General features: G+C 43.7%; 2 protein-coding genes across 2 annotated transcripts in view; one reads left to right on the forward strand and one right to left on the reverse strand.

The window, feature by feature from the left end:
- The window catches only part of mrc2 (mannose receptor, C type 2), an 82,581-nt gene that overhangs the window by 42,394 nt on the left and 20,704 nt on the right, over nucleotides 1-19,483 (reverse strand). Inside the window, exons 3-6 of the mRNA XM_063184708.1 lie at nucleotides 17,134-17,307; nucleotides 15,093-15,257; nucleotides 11,876-11,989; nucleotides 7,867-8,019 (exon numbers count right to left, since the gene is read on the reverse strand). Coding sequence (XP_063040778.1) covers nucleotides 7,867-8,019; nucleotides 11,876-11,989; nucleotides 15,093-15,257; nucleotides 17,134-17,307 — 606 coding nt within the window. The remainder of the gene's footprint in view (nucleotides 1-7,866; nucleotides 8,020-11,875; nucleotides 11,990-15,092; nucleotides 15,258-17,133; nucleotides 17,308-19,483) is intronic.
- LOC134461593 (uncharacterized) lies at nucleotides 1,541-5,793 on the forward strand. Its single transcript, XM_063214488.1, has 6 exons — nucleotides 1,541-1,940; nucleotides 2,980-3,103; nucleotides 3,367-3,403; nucleotides 3,545-5,344; nucleotides 5,454-5,514; nucleotides 5,629-5,793. Exons 1-6 carry the CDS (start codon nucleotides 1,931-1,933, stop codon nucleotides 5,733-5,735), a joined length of 2,139 nt encoding a protein of 712 aa, XP_063070558.1. The 5' UTR covers nucleotides 1,541-1,930; the 3' UTR covers nucleotides 5,736-5,793.

Here is a 19,483-nt window from a genome sequence, read left to right on the forward strand (position 1 = left end):
GAAGATGTTTGTGCATCACTAACAGTGACAGAGAAAGTGACAGAGAGGGGGGGGAGAGCAAGAGGGAGAGAGATAGACAGAGAAGAGGAAGGTGTGAGAGAAAAAGTAAGAGAAAGAAAAGAAAGGAGCGATACATAGAAGAGTGAGAGAAACAAAGGGAGATTGAAAGAGAGGGGAGAGAAAGGTCGGGGGAGGAGAGAGAGAGAGAGAGAGAGAGAGAGAGAGAGAGAGAGAGAGAGAGAGAGAGAGAGAGAGAGAGAGAGACTTTCAGAGTAGATGGGAAATCAGTGCTGCTGACAATACGGCAGCTTACTTTGCAATGGGACGTGTTCTGCAGTCGGACACCCTTGAGTAAGTGTGTTAAATTCATAAACCCACAGCTTATCCCTTTTTCTTTTTGAAGAAGCCCGCTTCAAGTTCACAGAGAGTGGCGAGTCTAAATGTACCAGACAATCTTGGGCAAGTCACCTCTACCATAATGTATCTAGAGTACATGAATTTACAAAGTTGCATCAAGGTCACTTGAAACACGGCCATTAGGATAAACAAGCTATGGCCCCCAAGACAGCGATTACACAAAGAACTGACAGAGTGGACGGTGCAAGAACGCTGCATAATGGCTAACAGATGGGGAATGGGATGGGGGTGGTGAGCTACGTACGTGTGGGGGTTGTTGTGTGAGAAAAAGCACAACAGGAATGTCTATGCATGTTTATAAGCAGTGACCCACTGTAAAACAAAGGTCAAGCATACCACACAGCACAGGAATGTAACGGAAGGGAAGGTGGTTCTTGTCATGGTGCTGGTTGCAAAGGGGGGGGTGGTGGTGTTGTTGATGGTGGGTGAGAGCAGCGAAGTGAGGGTCATATGCTGTATGTTGGAGAGTTGGACAGGTTTTTTTTTCAAGCTGGATATGGACATACTTTTTCACATAACACACAAATTTCTACTCTCACTCGAATTTCTGTGTTGACAAGGTTTGATTTGAACAGTGCACACATCATTCTACCAGACACACACAAATCAATGGGATTTCCACAGGTACCTGTGTGTTGGGTAGAAAGCTTTGTGTACCAATTTGTAAAAAGTTAATATTTTTCAAAACAAACTGTGTCACAAGACAGCAATTTAAATGTGAAAGTAGACATTTGTGTGCTACAGCTGGAGAAATTGTAGTAATTACATGTAACTACTGGCACAGAGTAAGGGGGTGGGGTGTGGTGTTGGAGTTAGTGGTGGGGCCGTGGGAGTATGGTGCAGAGCCTGTAGAGGTCTGTACATGGTTTTTGGTTCACAAAAAGGGGCGCAAATATGCTGATGAGGTCAATGAGTGAGGACAGAAGTATACTGTAGGCGTACACTATTTGTAGTGTGTGTGTGTGTGTGTGTGTGTGTGTGTGTGTGTGTGTGTGTGTGTGTGTGTGTGTGTGTGTGTGTGCATGTCTGTGACTATGAGATATGTCTATAGGGCTTGACATGAACTTTTAGTCCATCCGCACCCCTCTCTACCTCAGCTTTTGTACTAGCCAGGAGCCACAATCCCCCAGTCAAGTCAAGACTGCCATTGCTGTCATTATTCGCATATAAAAACGTAAAAGACATATTAACAAATCATGTATAAATCAATTCAAACTGACTATAAGTCAATAGAACATCATTACGCCACAGCAACTATGGCCTTTAGAATGTTGGTGATTATTTGGGCAGGACAGTGAAAGAACCTCACAACTGGTTGTTATGGTGCTGTTATGTCATCACTTATGACATCATTTAGCTCCCTGATACAAGTAGAATTGTGGCCGTTGAATGTATTTCTTGCTATTTCTTAGTGCAGTCATGTCGCATGTCTCTGCATTATTTTATTGATATAATAGATTTTCTGTAATATACTGATAAAAATGCTTCACAATTAACATAATTGTCAAAGAAGATGAAGAAAGGTCAGTACAGTTTGAATATATAACCTACACTTAAAATCAAACATAGCCTATATCATATTTAAAATTTCATTATGAACTCTTTTACAAAAGTGTTTTTTTAGATTTTAAAGGTCCAGTGTGTAAAATAAGTCGTTCATTTTCAAAATGTATGCTGCCCATTCATTAATTTGATCTTTTCATCAATAGACTATTGATAATATTTTGTTTATATATACTGTACATATATATTTAACCAACATTGGTCTGACTAAAGTGCAATAAGTTTTGCTGCCAGGTTTTGCTGGTTACTATGTCAGTTGCTATTGCAGTTATATTGCTTGCCCATAGTGGTTGTCAAATTGTTACTACTTGCTTGGGCAACCCATATTGGTTGTTACAGGTTGTCAGTAGATACTGTATGTTTTACAATGTTACAATGTTTAAACGACTTTGAACCTGATTTGAAACAGAATAACTACTTAATTGCAATATAAATTTACAAACACCCCAATCTACATAAATACATCTGATTAAAATTCTAACATCAATAGAATTGGGCGGGATTTTGTGCTTCTAGGCGGGTTTTGAGCATTTTTTGGGCTGGTAATCATCAGCCTCATCTGGCAACCCTGTAGGTGTGACTGGTTGGTGTATGCACATTACAGACTATTTAGAGAAGCGTAACATTTATTACTCCCAAAGGATATTAAGGAATTTGAACACCTTGTGTCATTTTTTTGGTCATAAATACACAGTACATTTCAATCAGATGATAGGATTACATCTATTTCAATCAAAAAAAAACAAAAAACATAATAATTAACATAATTCATGAATGACAGCTAATTCAAAATGCCAGACATGGAGAAGATCCATCTATTCAGGTATAAAAAAGTGTAATTTCCCCAGTCATAATGAATACTTACTAGAAAGTAATGGTGATGCTAAATACTCATGAGATAGATGACATTTTGTGAATGGGTAGAATAATTTCTGGAAACTACGGAACTAAACAACGGCACAACATGTACTCTGTGAAATATTTGTATATTATTTGCAGGCTCGGAACGTCCTCCTGGGCCTGCCCCTGGCTCATCAGGATCCTCTGATGTTGCTCCAGGCCCATCTCAGGACGAACCCTCTTTCTCTGAACTACAGGACTACATCCTGCACCTCTCTGATGAGTAAGTTTTTTTTCCCATCCAACAGATACTGCACATACAATATGTACTGTACATGAATATGATTTGTCAATCTGACATGAGAATGAATCGAGCTGAATTTTTTTTCGTTTTGGAGATGATTTGAGTTGCCTTTGCAGCACATGATGATTGCCTTTCAATCATTTTTCATGAGGATATACGTATGTACATAACATTAAAGTTATAAAAACATTAACATTAAAACATAATACTAAAATAATGTCTTCTTTATTTTTTTACTGTAGGGAGTGGATGGCGTTCGCCAGCATGTTTCATACCCCTGTGAGTACACATTGGTTCTGACATTATCGTATCAGATTAGTCTTGCAAAACTATTCAGACCTTACTGTACATGCTGTACATACAGTTGCTGGTTCTTAGTTTATTAATAAATAGACATTATGTATCTTTATTTGTCCACAGATGACCAGGACACACTTCCTGCAGATATGTAAGGCCATTCTTAGAGTGGTCAGCTTCAGCTCCATCACCATGGTCTTGCCAGCCTATGTGTGCATGGCCAAGGATGCTGAAATGCCTGTCAGCAGACGCTCAAGTGCCACCAGCTTCGCCTCATCATCTGAAATCGCTCCAAAAAGACCTGGGAGTCAGATGTTCCTCAAGCTGAAAAGTGCTCTCGGAAGCCTGCAGAAATCTGTGGTATGGCAGAAGACATCTCGCTCAGCCGATGCACCTGCTCAGTACCCTATGGTGGCAGAACATGGAAGTGAATCCCATGACCTGACCTGTATGGCAAAGACCCTGGAAAGGCTCCTTTCCAGCGACAATATCGACAACATCGCCAAGGGCCTTGTGGATCAAATTCAGGCTGTTCGGCTGAACAGGAGCCCAACTCCCACTACTCTGGATGGAAAAATTAGCCCTGGATCTGAGAGTCAAAGGACCGCTCCCCAGAAGGCCACCCAGGTAGTGTACTCTTTCACTGAACAGGCCATCAAGGGATTGCTGAAGCCCATCCTTCGCCCTCTGGTGGAATGGAATGCTGGTCGAGATGTTGCTACGTCCAGAATCTCCGTCTCCGGGATCGGAGGCACACCAGCAGAAAAATCCCTTCTTGGACAAGAGAAGCCTGACTGCAGCTGCCTGGTAGCCAGGTTAATGCAAGCACTGCCCAGCGTTCCTCATCAGCAAACAGCAAATGTTACATTTGCGAGATCAAGCTCTTCTACCGAAGTTGCAAATGTCTTCTCCCAGCTCATGACCTCCCAGGTCATTGACATGATTGACTCGGAGATGGTAAAACATCTTGATCAGAAGAACAAATTAACTTTGGATGAAGCAAGGATCCTGTCAACAACACCTGACAAAGATGAGCCTATGCTTAAAAAACTCCTTACCACTAGCCCTGATGCCCAAGGTGGTTTGATGTCAAGGCTCCTCAAAAGGTTCCTCTCAGAATTCAAATCAACTGAATTGCCTGTCCTTGATGCAGTTGATGATGCCACAGCCTTGGCACCCATCAGTGAGAAAACACAGTCCGCATCCGCCAAACTTGAGGATGTGCTAGGTCTCTTCACAAGTGTGATGGTTCATAAAGTGCTGGAGCTCCTTGATGCCGACTTGGAGGGGAAACAGGGCGGGGACCTTGACCTGACGAAGGGAGTTTATGGCACTGACACGAGGCCTCAGAGTGCACACAGCATTCCACTGAGCTCTACAGCTCCTTCCATGCCACACTCAGATTCCACCATCACTGATATATACAAGTATGTGACTGCCCGTGACAAACAGTTCATCTCTGCTGCGTGCAAGCATCCTGGAGACACCGATGACAATGGCTGTTTGGTCACAGCACTGGTGCTGCGTCTGTTGACCAAGATAGACGATCAGCAGACTTCCACTGCAGATGCTAAAACAGACACCCAGAAGCTGCTGGAACAACTCCTGCTCGAGTTCACCAATGCATCAGGCGCTCTGGACTTCAGTGTGTATCAGAACAACGCCAAACTGCAGGCACTCTACCGCACCCTGAACACACACCTGCTGAGGAACTTTGGATCGCGGGGCATCCTGCAGAGACCAGTGGATGCAAAGGACTCATCATTTGATGACCTGCTGATGTCAGCATTGAACAAGAAGCTGCTGAAACAGTGTGATGCGGAGGCCACGGCTGGCACATCAGCCCCAGGTGCCCCACCCCCTCCTGAGCCTCAGACAGGAAGCACAGGCAGCCAGACACGCAAGAGGTGGTTCAGCTTCAAGGTAAATGAAAATCATACTTTGTTTATTGTTTGATTCTGTCAATGGAAGCTTTATAATGTGGTAACAGGTAACAGACATAATCTTAAAATGGTTCGTTTTCTTCTCCCAGATTCCAAAGAGACACAGCAAGATGAAAGTGTCTCCAACTGACGCCATTCCTCCTGACACAAGTAGGTGTTGTCTAACATTTTATCTTTTTGTTTTTAGTTTTGGTGTCTATATTGTTTATATGTTTACTGTTAGTGTTAGTAATTGGGGTACTGATTTTTCTCTCTCTTCAACAGATCAGAGTAACAACGCTGATGCGGCTGTGCCTGTCCAGAAGCCTCGTAAACGCTCGATGTTCATCAGGTTGTTCACGTGTTGCTTCAAAGCCTCAGAGGAATACTAAACCGCACACTCACACACGCACACGCACACGCACACACACACACACACACACACACACACACACACACACACACACACACACACACACACACACACACACACACACACACACACACACACACACACACACACACACACACACACACACACACACACACACACACACACACACACACACACAAAGACAATAAAAAACTTAAAAAAAACAACAACAAAAAACCTCCAAAACCTACAAAATAAATAAAACAAAAAAAACCCTACATTGATTCCCTTGTGTTTTTGAAGCAAAACAATTCAGAATTTATGCAGAGGCAATGGATGATGAATAAATCATAAAAATGTTAATCTGTCTAACAGGTGAATGTCACTGGAGTTTTGTACATTGGTTTTCTAAATTGTACTGAACATTGGAAATGTCTTAATGACACACTAACAACATAAAAAAAATGAATTGGTAGGCCGGGTTCCTATTTCAGACAGTAGGATTGGAGTAACAAACTCTGAGTGAAAACATCAAGATGAAGAATGCTCAGCTGTCAGATGATCATTATACAGTGTACGTGGTAACACTTTCTGTGAACTTGCTATTCATAAGATGTTATAAATGCATGCATAACACATTATAAAGCATTCATAAGGCTTTCTATTGACATAAATATACACACATGCTCATACATGCTCATAGCAACAGTCATGAGGTATTATGATGTGTTGTTATAGGCATGTAAGACTGAAGGTTACACAGTGCATTATAAAGCTTCTTTGTCCTCATGACGCTAACTGTGTTGAGGTCTGTGCTATAAAGCTTTATAGAAGGATCCATAAATGTACATAATACAGCTGATCTATTCTGCATCACAGTCATAGCCATGGTTATGTCAATATTCATAAACATTAATAAAGTGATCGTTGCACAGCCTAGGTAAAGTTAAATTAGCTCATAAGTATTTATTAGGAGATACAAGTGCTCATTGCATTGGCTAGGTAAAGTGAGATCAACTCATAATTGCTTGTAAGTATTTATTACAAGATACAAGTGCTCATTGCATAGACTAGGTAAAGTGAGAATATCTTATAGTTTTATTAAGACATACAAGTGCTCATTGCATAGGCTAGGTAAAGTGAGAAAAGCTGATAAGTATTTATTAAGAGATGCAAGTGCTCATAGCATACAGTAGGCTAGGTAATAACATTAATAAAGTGATCGTTGCACAGCCTAGGTAAAGTTAGATTAGGTCATAAGTATTTATTAGGAGATACAAGTGCTCATTGCATTGGCTAGGTAAAGTGAGATCAACTCATACATGCTTATAAGTATTTATTAAGAGATACAAGTGCTCATTGCATAGACTAGGTTAAATGAGAATATCTTATAGCTATTTATTTAGACATACAAGTGGTCATTGCATAGGCTGGGTAAAGTTAGAAAAGCTTATACATATTTAAACATGGCTATGATTGAGATGCAGAATAGATCAGCCGTATTATGTATATTCTTGGATCCTTCTATAAAGCTTTATAGCACAGACCTCAACACAGTTAGCGTCATGAGGATAAAGAAGCTTTACAATGCACTGTGTAACCTTCAGTCTTACATGCCTATAACAACACATCATAATACCTCATGGCTGTTGCTATGAGCATGTGTATATATTTAAGTCAATAGATATAAAGCCTTATGAATGCATTATAATGCGTTATGCATGCATTTATAGTGTCTTACGAATAGCAAGTTCATAGAAAGTGTTACCGTGTACGTATTTGTACTTATGTGAACATGTTGTGTATCTGCGTGTCTGCATAGCAATACGTATGTGTGTGTGCGAGGAATCCGTGGGAAGAGAGTAGTTGTGTGTGTGTGTGTGTGTGAGAGAGAGAGGGGGGGGGTGTGAGAGAGTGTGTGTGTGTGTGTGTGTGTGTATGTGTGTGTGAGAGAGAGAGAGAGAGAGAGAGAGAGAGAGAGAGAGAGAGATAGAGAGAGAGAGAGAGAGAGAGAGAGAGAGAAAGACAGTGTGTGTGTGTGTGTGTGTGTGTGTGTGTGTGTGTGTGTGTGTGTGTGTGTGTGTGTGTGTGTGTGTGTGTGTGTGTGTGTGTGTGTGTGTGTGTGTGTGTCACATGTGTGTGCTGCTGACCTGTGGTGAAGGGGTCCAGGGTGGCGTTGGGCCTCTTCTTGCAGATGTAAGGCAGGGCGATGGAGCAGTCCCGGTTCTGCCACCGGCCCGACGTCTCCGTGCGGATCACAGCACAGTTCTCCACGTCCTCATCGCTGCGCATGTTGGGCTGATCTGAGAACAGACACAAACACACACTACATTATAATCAGACTGTGGTCTGTCTCCATCTGCCAGGTCTGAGAACAGACACACAGACCCGCTGAGAGGGATCAAACTAATGTTCTTCCCCAAGTTTGTCATGGTATGGACTGAGAAACACACACGCACACGCACACGCACACACACACACTTGCAGCACACACACACGCACACATGTGCATGCACGCACGCCCACACACACTCATGTTTACTCCAGAATCACATTTTACTGAAACCCCTGTCTATCATGGTACTTTAGGTACAGCACATTCAAGAGCACTAAACACGCCGTATAGCGAGAACCTTAAGAAAACGTTTTATTAAGCTGAAAAATACCCCTCCCACATGATGTTTTTAATACTTAATAATAATAGTTAAACACTGTATGTATTATTGATTTATTTTAATCAATATTCATGTGTTACAGTATGATTATAATAAATTATAATATCGTTCTGATGAAGTTCTCTTTCGCATGCTTAATGACATAGCATGCATAACGACACTCTGTACAGTAGCATGCATACATTCATGAAGTAGGATGTGACATAACAGGTCTGCGACAGTGAACTAGCTGCAATACAGCATAGCAGCGGAGCGCTATACAGTATACCGGTAGTCATTGCTGTACATGATGGGCTTGTCTGAGAATAGAACAACAACACTCGACTAGCTATGAAGAGCAGGTGCGCGCCACTGCCAGAGTAATGCTGTATTTGGGTGTGAGGCAAGAGATATCACTACATTACACCTTACTGACACTTTTAAATCTGTCTGCGCTTGCTTTTAATCTTGTAATCTCCTTTTAATCTTGTTTTATGTTTATTATTTTATGGCTTTTATTGTGTAATTTTATCTCTTCATCCATATTGATTTGTTCTGTTTTGTCTGTGTCCTGTCTGTAAATGTAATTGTGATGTGTGCTGCCGCCTTGGCCAGGGCTCACTTGTAAAAGAGAATTTTATTCTCAATGTGATTTTATTTCCCTGGTTAAATAAAGGTAAAATAAAATAAATAAAAATAAATTATACTTAGCTGACGTTTTTGTTCCAAAACAGTTAATTGTGAAGGCCCCCTAACGTTGTGAATGCTTTTCTTCCTTGAGTACCAACAGTCAATACAAATGTGGATGGGTCAGTGATGTTTCAGCAGTACCACACATCTGTTTGTTTGTTTTTAGTGGAATATCTAAGAAGCATATTCATTGCAGCATATCAATCACCAATTACTGACTAATTTATGGACATTAGATGCTGTTGCACAACCTGATGTCTAAGCCCAAAAATACTTTGTCTAAGGCAGTGGTTCTCAAACTTTTTCCATCATTCCCCCCTTCAGAGGGTCTGAATGCTTCCGAGCCCCCCCTCGCACAGACTAATTTTGCGATCGCTGCGCAGAATCAAAGGAAAGGTGACTAGTGAGATTATACAAAGAGGGACTGCAGTTGAATGCAGATGTGTATTCATTTCCTATGCTATTCAAATTCATGACAATTAATAATATAATGTTGGTGAGGACTTTAAACTTATTGACTTACTGGCCTGAGAGGAAATCATTAAAAAAACCCTCAAAATCAGATGTCACACGCCCCCCTTGAGATGCCTCCGCGCCCCCCCGGGGGGGCTTACTCCCCACTTGAGAAACACTGGTCTAAGGTATGGAAAGTCAGGCTTTTTTCCATGACACTTGTTCGGGCATGTTTCTGACAGCGGACTACGGAAGTGGTCAGTAGAGTCACTGTTCGCTTTTTGATGAGACTTTTTATCCTCATTTACAGTAAGCATCAGCTGACTCATGAAGGAAATGTATTAACTTAAAAGTCCAACCTTGTGTCTCTTAAATGTATGTTCCAAAAGTGAACTAAAAACAAAAGAATAGGGTAGGGTGGGGCAAAACGCCCCCCTTAAGGAAAGTGTAACTTTTCTCTAAGCAGAAGTAAGCCATATGATTTAGTTTTTGTCACAGTATTTGGTGGCAGTGACATGATTAATAATCCATCACGGAAATTGTTACAAATTAATAGTTTATTCATATTTTAACAAAAACAAAACTGGGTGTGAAGGGGGCGTTTTACCCCACCAGTGGGGCAAAACGCCCCCTGAGATGGGGTAAAATGCCCCCCTTTGTTACTAGCCTGTTTGCTTCATATATCATCACCAAAGTGACCAGAGTATGAATTTTAACCTCTGAAAAGAAAAGAGAGGTAATATTTTCAACAGTGCAGTATATCGTTCATATTTATTTAAGGATGATATGAATGAACAAATATAGGGCTAATATGCATAAATCTGAACAGTCAAATGTAAAATAAGCTAAATTTAGCATGAATAAACATATATTGTGAATAAATATAGGCCTATATCACAATAACTAGGCTAAATGTATATATGAAAATGAATACATGCATTAATAAATATAATAGGCCTATTATACAATAGGCTAGTTATTAGCCTGAGCTAACTGTGCTAACTCTGCTAGCATATTTAAATAGATGAGGTAACTTAGCCTAAATATTTTAGGTTTTGTTCAAATATTCAGACTTTAACATCTGTTTACACCATGAAATATAAAAAATGTTGTTTTTTTGACAAAGTAATGTTAATAATAATGTTATTATAGCCTAATATTGTGATAGTCCCCTGGGGGCGTTTTGCCCCTCTGCATAGGGGGCGTTTTACCCCACAAGCTGTTTTTTCAAAAAATGGTCAAGTTATTAAAATGTAATTGTATTCATTATAAACAGCCTATATACTCTGAAACTACAGACTTCACTCTTCTTCTATCATATAATACTGCAATATAATGCTTAACTACATTTTTATAAACACGTGTTTACTCACATCTGAAAATTAGATCAATACCATGTAAATCGTTTCCCTTCAAAAAATACTTTGTTTCAGTCGTTTTCTCTGGACAATTTGTATATCCCCGTTGTCAACGTAATGCATAGAAACAGTGAAAATGTATATTTAAGCCCTCTAGTGTTTTTTTAGGGAAAACAGGTGAGGGGGCATTTTGCCCCGTGGGGGCGTTTTACCCCACCCTACCCTAAGCGAGAAGCCAAATTCGCGCACATCAGCTAACTACTGTCCAGAAAAACCCTGCCAAATCTACACTACGCTTCTAATTAGCAGAGATGGTTTTTAAGCACCGCCGTCTTCTTTTGGCTTACTTCCACAGGGCAGCTCCTTACCAGTGTTGCCAGATTGGGATGTTTCATCAGTTTCCCGCCCAATTGGGCTGCTTAGGATGGCCGTGTGCGAGTAAAAACGGCATTTAGCAGAAAAACCCGCCCAATTTCTGCCATAGAAATCAATAGAATTGGGCGGGATTTTGTGCTTCTAGGCGGGTTTTGAGCATTTTTTGGGCTGGAAATCATCAGCCTCATCTGGCAACCCTGCTCCTTACGGTAATTGCTGTGCTTATCCACATCAGATTTATTAGCCTTTATGAGCTATATGAAATCCATTCCATCCACAGAGGTCATTTGTCTGGAAAAAGTTCATTGCCGAGTTTAAATTACTTTTATTTTGATAGAGCACTTAGCCTCTAACCCAGCGCGTCATTAAGACACGGTGGTTGTCTATACTGACTGTGTGTGTGTGTGTGTGTGTGTGTGTGTGTGTGTGTGTGTGTGTGTGTGTGTGTGTGTGTGTGTGTGTGTGTGTGTGTGTGTGTGTGTGTGTGTGTGTGTGTGTCTGTTCGTGTGCGTGTGCGTGTGTGTGAGTGTATCTACACATTTCTGTCTGTATGTGTGTTGGGGTCTGTATGGCTGTGTGTGCGTACGTGCCTGCATGTGTGTGCGTGTCTACGTGTGGTGGTCTCGTACCTGGCTCCCAGTTGAGGTACTTGAGTGGGGCGGAGTCGGCCCATTGCCAGCCTCCGTTCAGGTCCAGGTCATTCAGGCCCATCCACAGGGCGGCGCTGTAGCCAGACAGGAGACCTGCACAGACACGTGTAGATGGGTCAGTGACGTTTTCAGCATTAGAACACGTCAGGGCGGCGCAATGACAATCAGTGCCACCATTGTATGGATTTTTTGTTTGTTTGTTTGTTTGTTTTTTTATAGTGGACTATCTAAGAAGCATATCAACCACCAATTACTAATTAATTTATGGGCATTAGAAGCAACCTGACGTCTTTGACCTTGGGGGACTTCATAGACACACACACACACACACACACACACACACACACACACACACACACACACACACACACACACACACACACACACACACACACACACACACACACACACACACACACACACACACATACAGAAAAGACACAAAAACATGCACACACACGAGCATGCTTGCATGTATGCACACACACATACACACACGCACGCACGCACGCACGCACGCACGCACGCACGCACGCACGCACGCACGCACGCACACACACAGGCACGCACGCACGCACACACACACACTTAAAACCACACACAAACATCCACAAAAAATGAGCTCATACATCTGAACCCCTTACAAACACTAGGGGGGTTCTCACTTCTACAGTAGGTACAAAGTGATCAAAACCCAATTCCCCTAGACAGACTGCAATATGTCCAGAACTCTGCTGCCAGGATCATAACAGGCACTAGACCCTGGCAGCACATCACCCCCATACTCAAGCAGCTTCACTGGCTCCCCATCAAGTCACGCATTACCTACAAAGTCCTCCTCCTAACCTTCAAGTCCCTCCATGGTCTGGCACCCCACTACCTCACAGACCTCCTTCACCCCTATGGCCCCTCAAGATCCCTGCGGTCCTCTTCCAAGGGCCAGCTGATCGTCCCTCGTACCAGGCTCAAGGCCACTAGTGACAGAGCCTTCCATGTTGCTGCTCCTATTCTCTGGAACAATCTGCCCGACCACATCCAGAATGTCCCTTCACTGGCCATGTTTAAGCAACACCCCAAGACACACCTCTTCCTGGAGGCTTATGGCTGCTAGTTCCACAAGCACTTTCACTTACAGGCATTCACACACTGACGCGCACACACACTCACACTTTCCTACACGATGCTCTGTGAAGCGACCTTGGGTGTTTTGAAAGGCGCTATATAAAACGAAAGTATTATCATTATTATTATTATTTATTATAAGGTGTGACGTCATCGGTCGAATGCTCCATTCATTTCAACGGGGCTCCCCAACGTTCGCACGTCTGTTATTTTTCGATAACGGACGGGTTGGCCTATAACAGACCGCTGTCAATGGCAACAAGACTTTTCACTGCTAAAGCGACTTTTCAAAAAGACTCTAATCAGCTGCTGTGATAGACAACACCTGTTGTCCTGGCTACCTAGCTGTTGCCTAGCGGTGTTCCACAACGGCACTGTTTTGTTTTGCGCAGCAACAATCTTAACATTAAATAGGCCTAAAGAAATGTCCCCGCCATGTGTGAATCATTTAAGTATATCCATATAATAAGCGGGTTAACTTTCGGCGAGTCGGTCGCTTTGTGGAATAGCTCCGCTCCGCGTCGGGGTCTAAAGATTCTCTCTGTCGTGCTGCTATTCCACGGTAGCGACCTTCTCGCCGAACGTTAACCCTTACGTAACATGAACACTTCACACTTTTACATAATCAGTGAAAACACAAACCCACTTCAGGCATCAAGACACATGCCTATGAAGCCAGAGACTGAGCCTGTCACAATGACAAGCTCAAACAAAAATACAGCAAAGCAAAGTATTCTCTCCTAACTGGGTGCTTCTCTTATCTTATCTAGCGCACACCGAAAGAATGAATCACAACTGGGTTATTATGCCCTACAGAGGGAGAGAGAGAGAGGGAGAGAGAGAGAGAGAGAGCGAGAGAGAGAGAGAGAGAGAGAGAGAGGGAGAGAGAGAGAGAGAGTCCCCTCCGTCTTCTGCGTTCAGAAGAAATCACGCGCTGGGCTTGTCTGTCTCTACAATCTGCTGGAGGAGAATAGATGTTTGAAATAGGAGGGGCGCACCAGCTCTCTGCCTTGCACCCCACGTGAACCCAATCAACTTTGTCCTCCACTCTTGTCCTCTGTCACACTGCGCCTCTTCCGTCACTCTAATCATCACCCACTTCAAAGTCTCTCTCACTCTCTCTCTCTCTCTCTCTCTCTCTCTCTCTCTCTCTCTCTCTCTCTCTCTCTCTCTCTCTCTATTTCCTCTAACTCAATTCCATGTCTCTAGCTCTGTGTTTTTCTTTTCTTGTGTTCCCCTCTCTCTGCCTTGCATCTGCTTCTTTCTCTTTCCTTTCAAGTTCCTCTTACCTTCCTCTATCTGTCTTTCATCTCTCTCTCTCTCTCTCTTTTCCTTCTCAGTGAATCTGACTCATTTACTTCTCTCTTATTTCTGTTTCTCTATGGGAGTCTGCATCTCTCTCTCTCTCTCTCTCTCTGTCTGTCTCTCTCTCTCTCTCTCTCTCTCTCTCTCTCTCTCTCTCTCTCTCTCTCTCTCTCTCTCTCCCCCATCTTCGCCTCCTCCATCCCTGTCCATCTAAACATGGATGTAGGTCTGCTCCTGGACCGGGAGCCCCCTGCAGCTTCTATCACCTCCATCTCCATCTCTCTCTGTCTCTGTCTCCGTCTCTGTCTCTCTATCTCTCTTTCCCCCTCCCTTATTTGCCTCTTACTACCATTGACGTAGGTCTGCTCCTGGACCTTTGTGATACTCTGACTGCCTCCCTGCCTGTCTACCTGCCTGCCTGTCTGTATCCCTGCCTGTCTACCTGTCTACCTGTCTGCCGGTCTGCCTGTCTGCCTACCTCCCTACCTGTCTACCTGCCTGCCTGTCTACCTATCTGCCTGTCTGCCTGCTTGCTTGCCTATCTGCCTGTCTGTCTACCTGCCTACCTGCCTGCCTGTCTGCCTACCTGCCTGCCTGTCTGTCTGCCTACCTGCCTGCCTGCCTGTCTGTCTCACCTTTGACGTAGGTCTGCTCACGGACCTTTGTGATACTCTGCCTACCTCCCTACCTGTCTACCTGCCTGCCTGCCTGCCTACCTCCCTACCTGTCTACCTGCTTGTCTGTCTGCCTGCCTGTCTGCCTGTCTCACCGTTGACGTAGGTCTGCTCGTGAACCTTGGTGATGCTCAGCAGGTCGGCCCCCTGCTGTTGGCAGCTGATGCGGGCCTCGCTCCAGGACAGCGTGGCGTGGAAGTTGAACTGGTAGCAGTTGTCCATCAGAGAGTCCGTGTCCCAGAACGTCTCGCAGTCATTACCTACAGCAGGGGAGGGGGGGAGGAGAGGGGGAAGAGAAGGAGAGGAGAGATAAGAGGGCATAGGGGAGGGGAGAAGGGATGGCGTGGATGGGGAAGAGGAGAGGAGAGGAGAGGAGATGAGATGTGAAGTGAGGTGAGGTGAGGTGAGGGGACGGGAGAGGAGAGGAGAGGAAAGGAGAGGAGTGGAGAGGAGAGGAGAGATGAGATGAGATGAGATGAGAGGAGAGGAGAGGAGAGGAGAGGAGATAGGGGAGGGGAGGGGAGAGGGGATGGTGTGGATGGGGAAGAGAAGAGGAGAGGAGAGCAGGGGAGAGGAGAGGAGAGAGAGGATAGGAGAGAGGCCAGCAACAGAGGAGAAGAAAAGAGGTGAAGAGAGGAGAGGGCAGTGGGGGAGATGAGAGAGAAAGGAGAGGATGGAATAGGGAGAAGGGTAGAGGGGAGAGGCGGGGAGGAGAGGAGAGGAGAGCAGATTATATGAGATGAGTTAGGGGAGCCAGAGTATCAAGAACAGATGCCACTCTGCATGACTGCACAGGACGGCACAGGACAGCCGCGTCACTTTGTGCAACTGGATGATGGAGAGTGACAGAGGCAGACTGAGCAGGGCAGAGATACCTCACTGTCTATGGCAGCAGACATGCCGCTGGAAGGTCATTGATTTAAAGTTGGCAAGCAAGCACTTATACTGTACCACAGAGTGCGCATAAGTCATAGTAACAATCCATCTTGGTAGCCATAAGACAGCTGTATTTATTACTCTAAATCAGCGTACTGTAAATGTTTGGGGAACTGAAGAGATTATCCAGATGGGGTGTAACAGTGTAAGATAGATGTAGCGAATGGGAGAGAGAGAGATAGAGATAGAGAGAGATATTTAAAAATGCCTTTATTTTAACACCGCTTTTAATTATTATTATTTCTTCTTTTTCCTGCACATTTTATTTCTATGTATATGTTGTGTGTCTGCCTATTGGGCCCTGAGCCTGTAATAAAGTTTATATATAACACCGCTTACTCATCGTACATTATCATCACACAATACATCCATTCCCCCCCCCCCCCCCCCCCTATATAATCATACTAAGGTCCCCATTCTCCCCAACCCGACACAGCAAACCCCACACACAACAGAGAGATAGAGAGAGAGAGAGAAAGAGAGAAAGAGAGAGAGAGAGAGAAATGCCTTTGCATTCAGCTGCACTACTGTGTTACCTAAGCCTCTGTTACAGCTGTATGTGTGTCCTGTTGTGTTTGCTGTCAGAGCTGCTTGGCCCTCTTACGTACCTCGCCAGTGTTCCTGGAATGAAGCCAACTAGTGTTGCGGGCAGCAAACCAATTCTCTGCCATGACTGCAGACACTCACTTCTCACTCACCAGGACAGAGGCTCCAACACTTGTCGTTGCCGAATTATATTCTATTTTTTTTTTTTTTTAATAAATATATATATATTTTTTGCTTTTGCTTTTTTTTGCTTTTGCTTTACTTTTGCGATGGGACAGTGAGAGAGACAGGAATTGAGTGGGGAGAGACAGATGGGGAAGGACCGGCAAATGACGCAGGCCGGAATCGAACCCGGGTCGCTGGCGTAGCAGCGGAGCGCCCTACCATGAGAGCCACGACGGGGCCTATTCTCTTCTAATGTATTCTATTGTATTCTATTGTATTGTGCATATGTGTGCACAGACGCTCTATTCACTCTGGACTGGACAGAAGCCCCAGCACTAGACTTTGCCATATTCTATAGTACTCTACTGCATTCAATTGTATTCTATTCTTTTCTGCATTGTATTGTATTGTATTGTATTGTATTGTATTGTATTGTATTGTATTGTATTGTATTGTGGCTATGCATGCACAGACGCTCTACTGACTCACTCTGGACTGGACAGAAGCCCCAGCGCTCGTCCTTGCCGTAGTCGAAGGTGGTGGCGCACCACATGTGTCCGTCTTCGCGGCCCACGCTGGTGCAGCTGTGGAACCACTGGCCATCGTAGAGGAAGGGCAAGAAGCACGGCCGGCCGTGAGAGTTGCCCTGGATGGTGTAGATCTCTACAGCGAGGGGGAGGAGGGACGAAAGAGGGAGGAAGAGAGAGGGAGAGAGAGAGAGAGAGAGAGAGAGAGAGAGAGAGAGAGAGAGAGAGAGAGAGAGAGAGAGAGAGAGAGAGAGAGAGAGAGAGAGAGAGAGTTAATGTTAATTCTAGCACTGCCACTGATATACATCATGATAGATTGATAGAATAGATATGAGAATTAGAGATGAGGGCTAAAACCTCCTTCATATCTTCCGTATCCTAGTCAGAGAGAGAGAGAGAGAGAGAGAGAGAGAGAGAGAGAGAGAGAGAGAGAGAGAGAGAGAGAGAGAGAGAGAGAGAGAGAGAGAGAGAGAGACAGAGAGACACAGAGAGAGAGATACATGATTTTTCGAAGTGGCTTTGCCGACTTACTGTAATGTACAGTGTGTGCACAGACACTGACGTTGACAACAAGCCATGCTCTGAAACTGTGTCTCATTAGGGGTTATGGTTAGGGTTAGTGGTTTGGTTTAATTAAGGTGATTATACAGTGAACAATAAACAAAATGAGGCTAATTTTGAACAAACCCTCTGCGGCGTCAATGTGGGCGGTATCTACCCAGATCATGTGCAAGTGGGTTCTCTCAAGCAGGCCACGATGGGTTAGAAACAATCAAGCATTCCGTGTCCTTTTTTGGCATTTTTGACATTTTGCTTCAGATAAACTGTAGTCAAATACCTATTCTACTGTATTTTCAGAATTTCTTTGTATCCATGGTGACAAAGACTTCAAATTAATCCTTCAGTCGCTTGAGTGACTTGAGTCGTTTGTCTATATCTTTGTGACCTTTGTCAAGATGTGAGTAGCGCCCACTTAAAGAAAGAAATCCTCCTTGTTTCCACTGACACACATATCAAGAACGAAGAACAGAGTTAGACAGAAGTATGTGGAGAGACAGCAACAGCCAAAGGGTTAAAAACCTTCAAGTCCCATCATGCTGTGCATTTTGTTATTCTTCCACGATGAAAGATGAAAAATGTATGACTGCAAGAAAAAGAAATGCTTGCCCGCCCTACACAGTGCATACAGCAGTAGTACACACACAGCCTACTCATGCATTCCCCTATATATATATCAAAGACTCTGTGAAAAATAACCGTGTAATTCACAGGGGGATTGGATGGTTTTCATAAACCTGCCGAGAGCAGTAGTTTCAGTGTGCTGGACAGAATGATCCAAGGCGATAGGGAGAGCGGCTAGGTAGGGCAGGGCCCCGGCAGGGTGACATTTAAAGCAGGAGATTCATGGCTGCAGGGCTGGGAGTGGGGGCTTGGGTTAGGGGTTGGGGTTGGAGAGGGGAGGGTTAGTGGAGTGGGCTGGAGGAGAGAATAGTGCATACTATTTAAACTCTTGCAATACGGCCACAGTTATAAATTTGCTGCTATGTGTTATTTTTTAGGTAAATGTAAATTTGTTGTTCAGTCTTTTCCATGAGTAGCACAATATTCCACTGGCGGAAAGGTGTGCATTAAAGCTAGGACTTGTTAGTATTTTGAAGGTAGGGAGTGGGGATGGAGAGGGTTGGAGAGACGGTTTGGGTGGTGAGGGGCTACGGTGGGCTGTGGGATAGTGAAAATTACAATTCATGCATTTGTCCAGAACTTAGTTTGTATTTTGTCTTGTAGCCAACTGAACAAGGTAGGTATGTAGACACACTGCATTACTACAGAATAGACTTTAATGTGGTGTCTGCAGGTATGTGGGGGGTGGGCTAGAGAAGAGGACAGTGCACCATAGGAGTTTTAAGTCAGAACTTGTTTTTATTTTGTCCTCTTTCCAACTAAGCAGGGTAGATCTGTAGATAAATCTACTGCAACAATGTAGAATAGACTTGATGTAAATTTGCACATTTGAGGAGGGGAGTGGGTGGGGGATTTAGTACATACCACAAGTTCTTAGCCAAATCTTTATATGTTTGTATTTTGTCCTGTGGCCAACTAAACAGATGTAGATTTGGAGATAAACCTACTGCAACCACAGCGAAACACACTTTATAACGTTTTTTTATACATAATGTGCGCATCACATCACGTATAATGAATGTTATGAACCCCTGGGGAAAGCAGTGGAGAAGAAAATGGATGTGTGTGAATCTGAGGTCAGAGTTTTGCAATCTGTGCCTAAAGTTTTTTTTTTTGTTGAAGTGCGCATG

This window comes from Engraulis encrasicolus, chromosome 2 (genome assembly GCF_034702125.1).
Source record: "Engraulis encrasicolus isolate BLACKSEA-1 chromosome 2, IST_EnEncr_1.0, whole genome shotgun sequence".
In the NCBI taxonomy this organism is placed as follows: domain Eukaryota; kingdom Metazoa; phylum Chordata; class Actinopteri; order Clupeiformes; family Engraulidae; genus Engraulis; species Engraulis encrasicolus.

What these genes read in the sequence shown, in the direction of transcription:
- LOC134461593 (XM_063214488.1), top strand. An exon ending in ATCCTGCACCTCTCTGATGA is followed by an intron (nt 3,104 to 3,366) that starts GTAAGTTTTTTT and finishes TTTTTACTGTAG; the next exon opens with GGAGTGGATGGCGTTCGCCA. An exon ending in CGCCATTCCTCCTGACACAA is followed by an intron (nt 5,515 to 5,628) that starts GTAGGTGTTGTC and finishes TCTCTTCAACAG; the next exon opens with ATCAGAGTAACAACGCTGAT.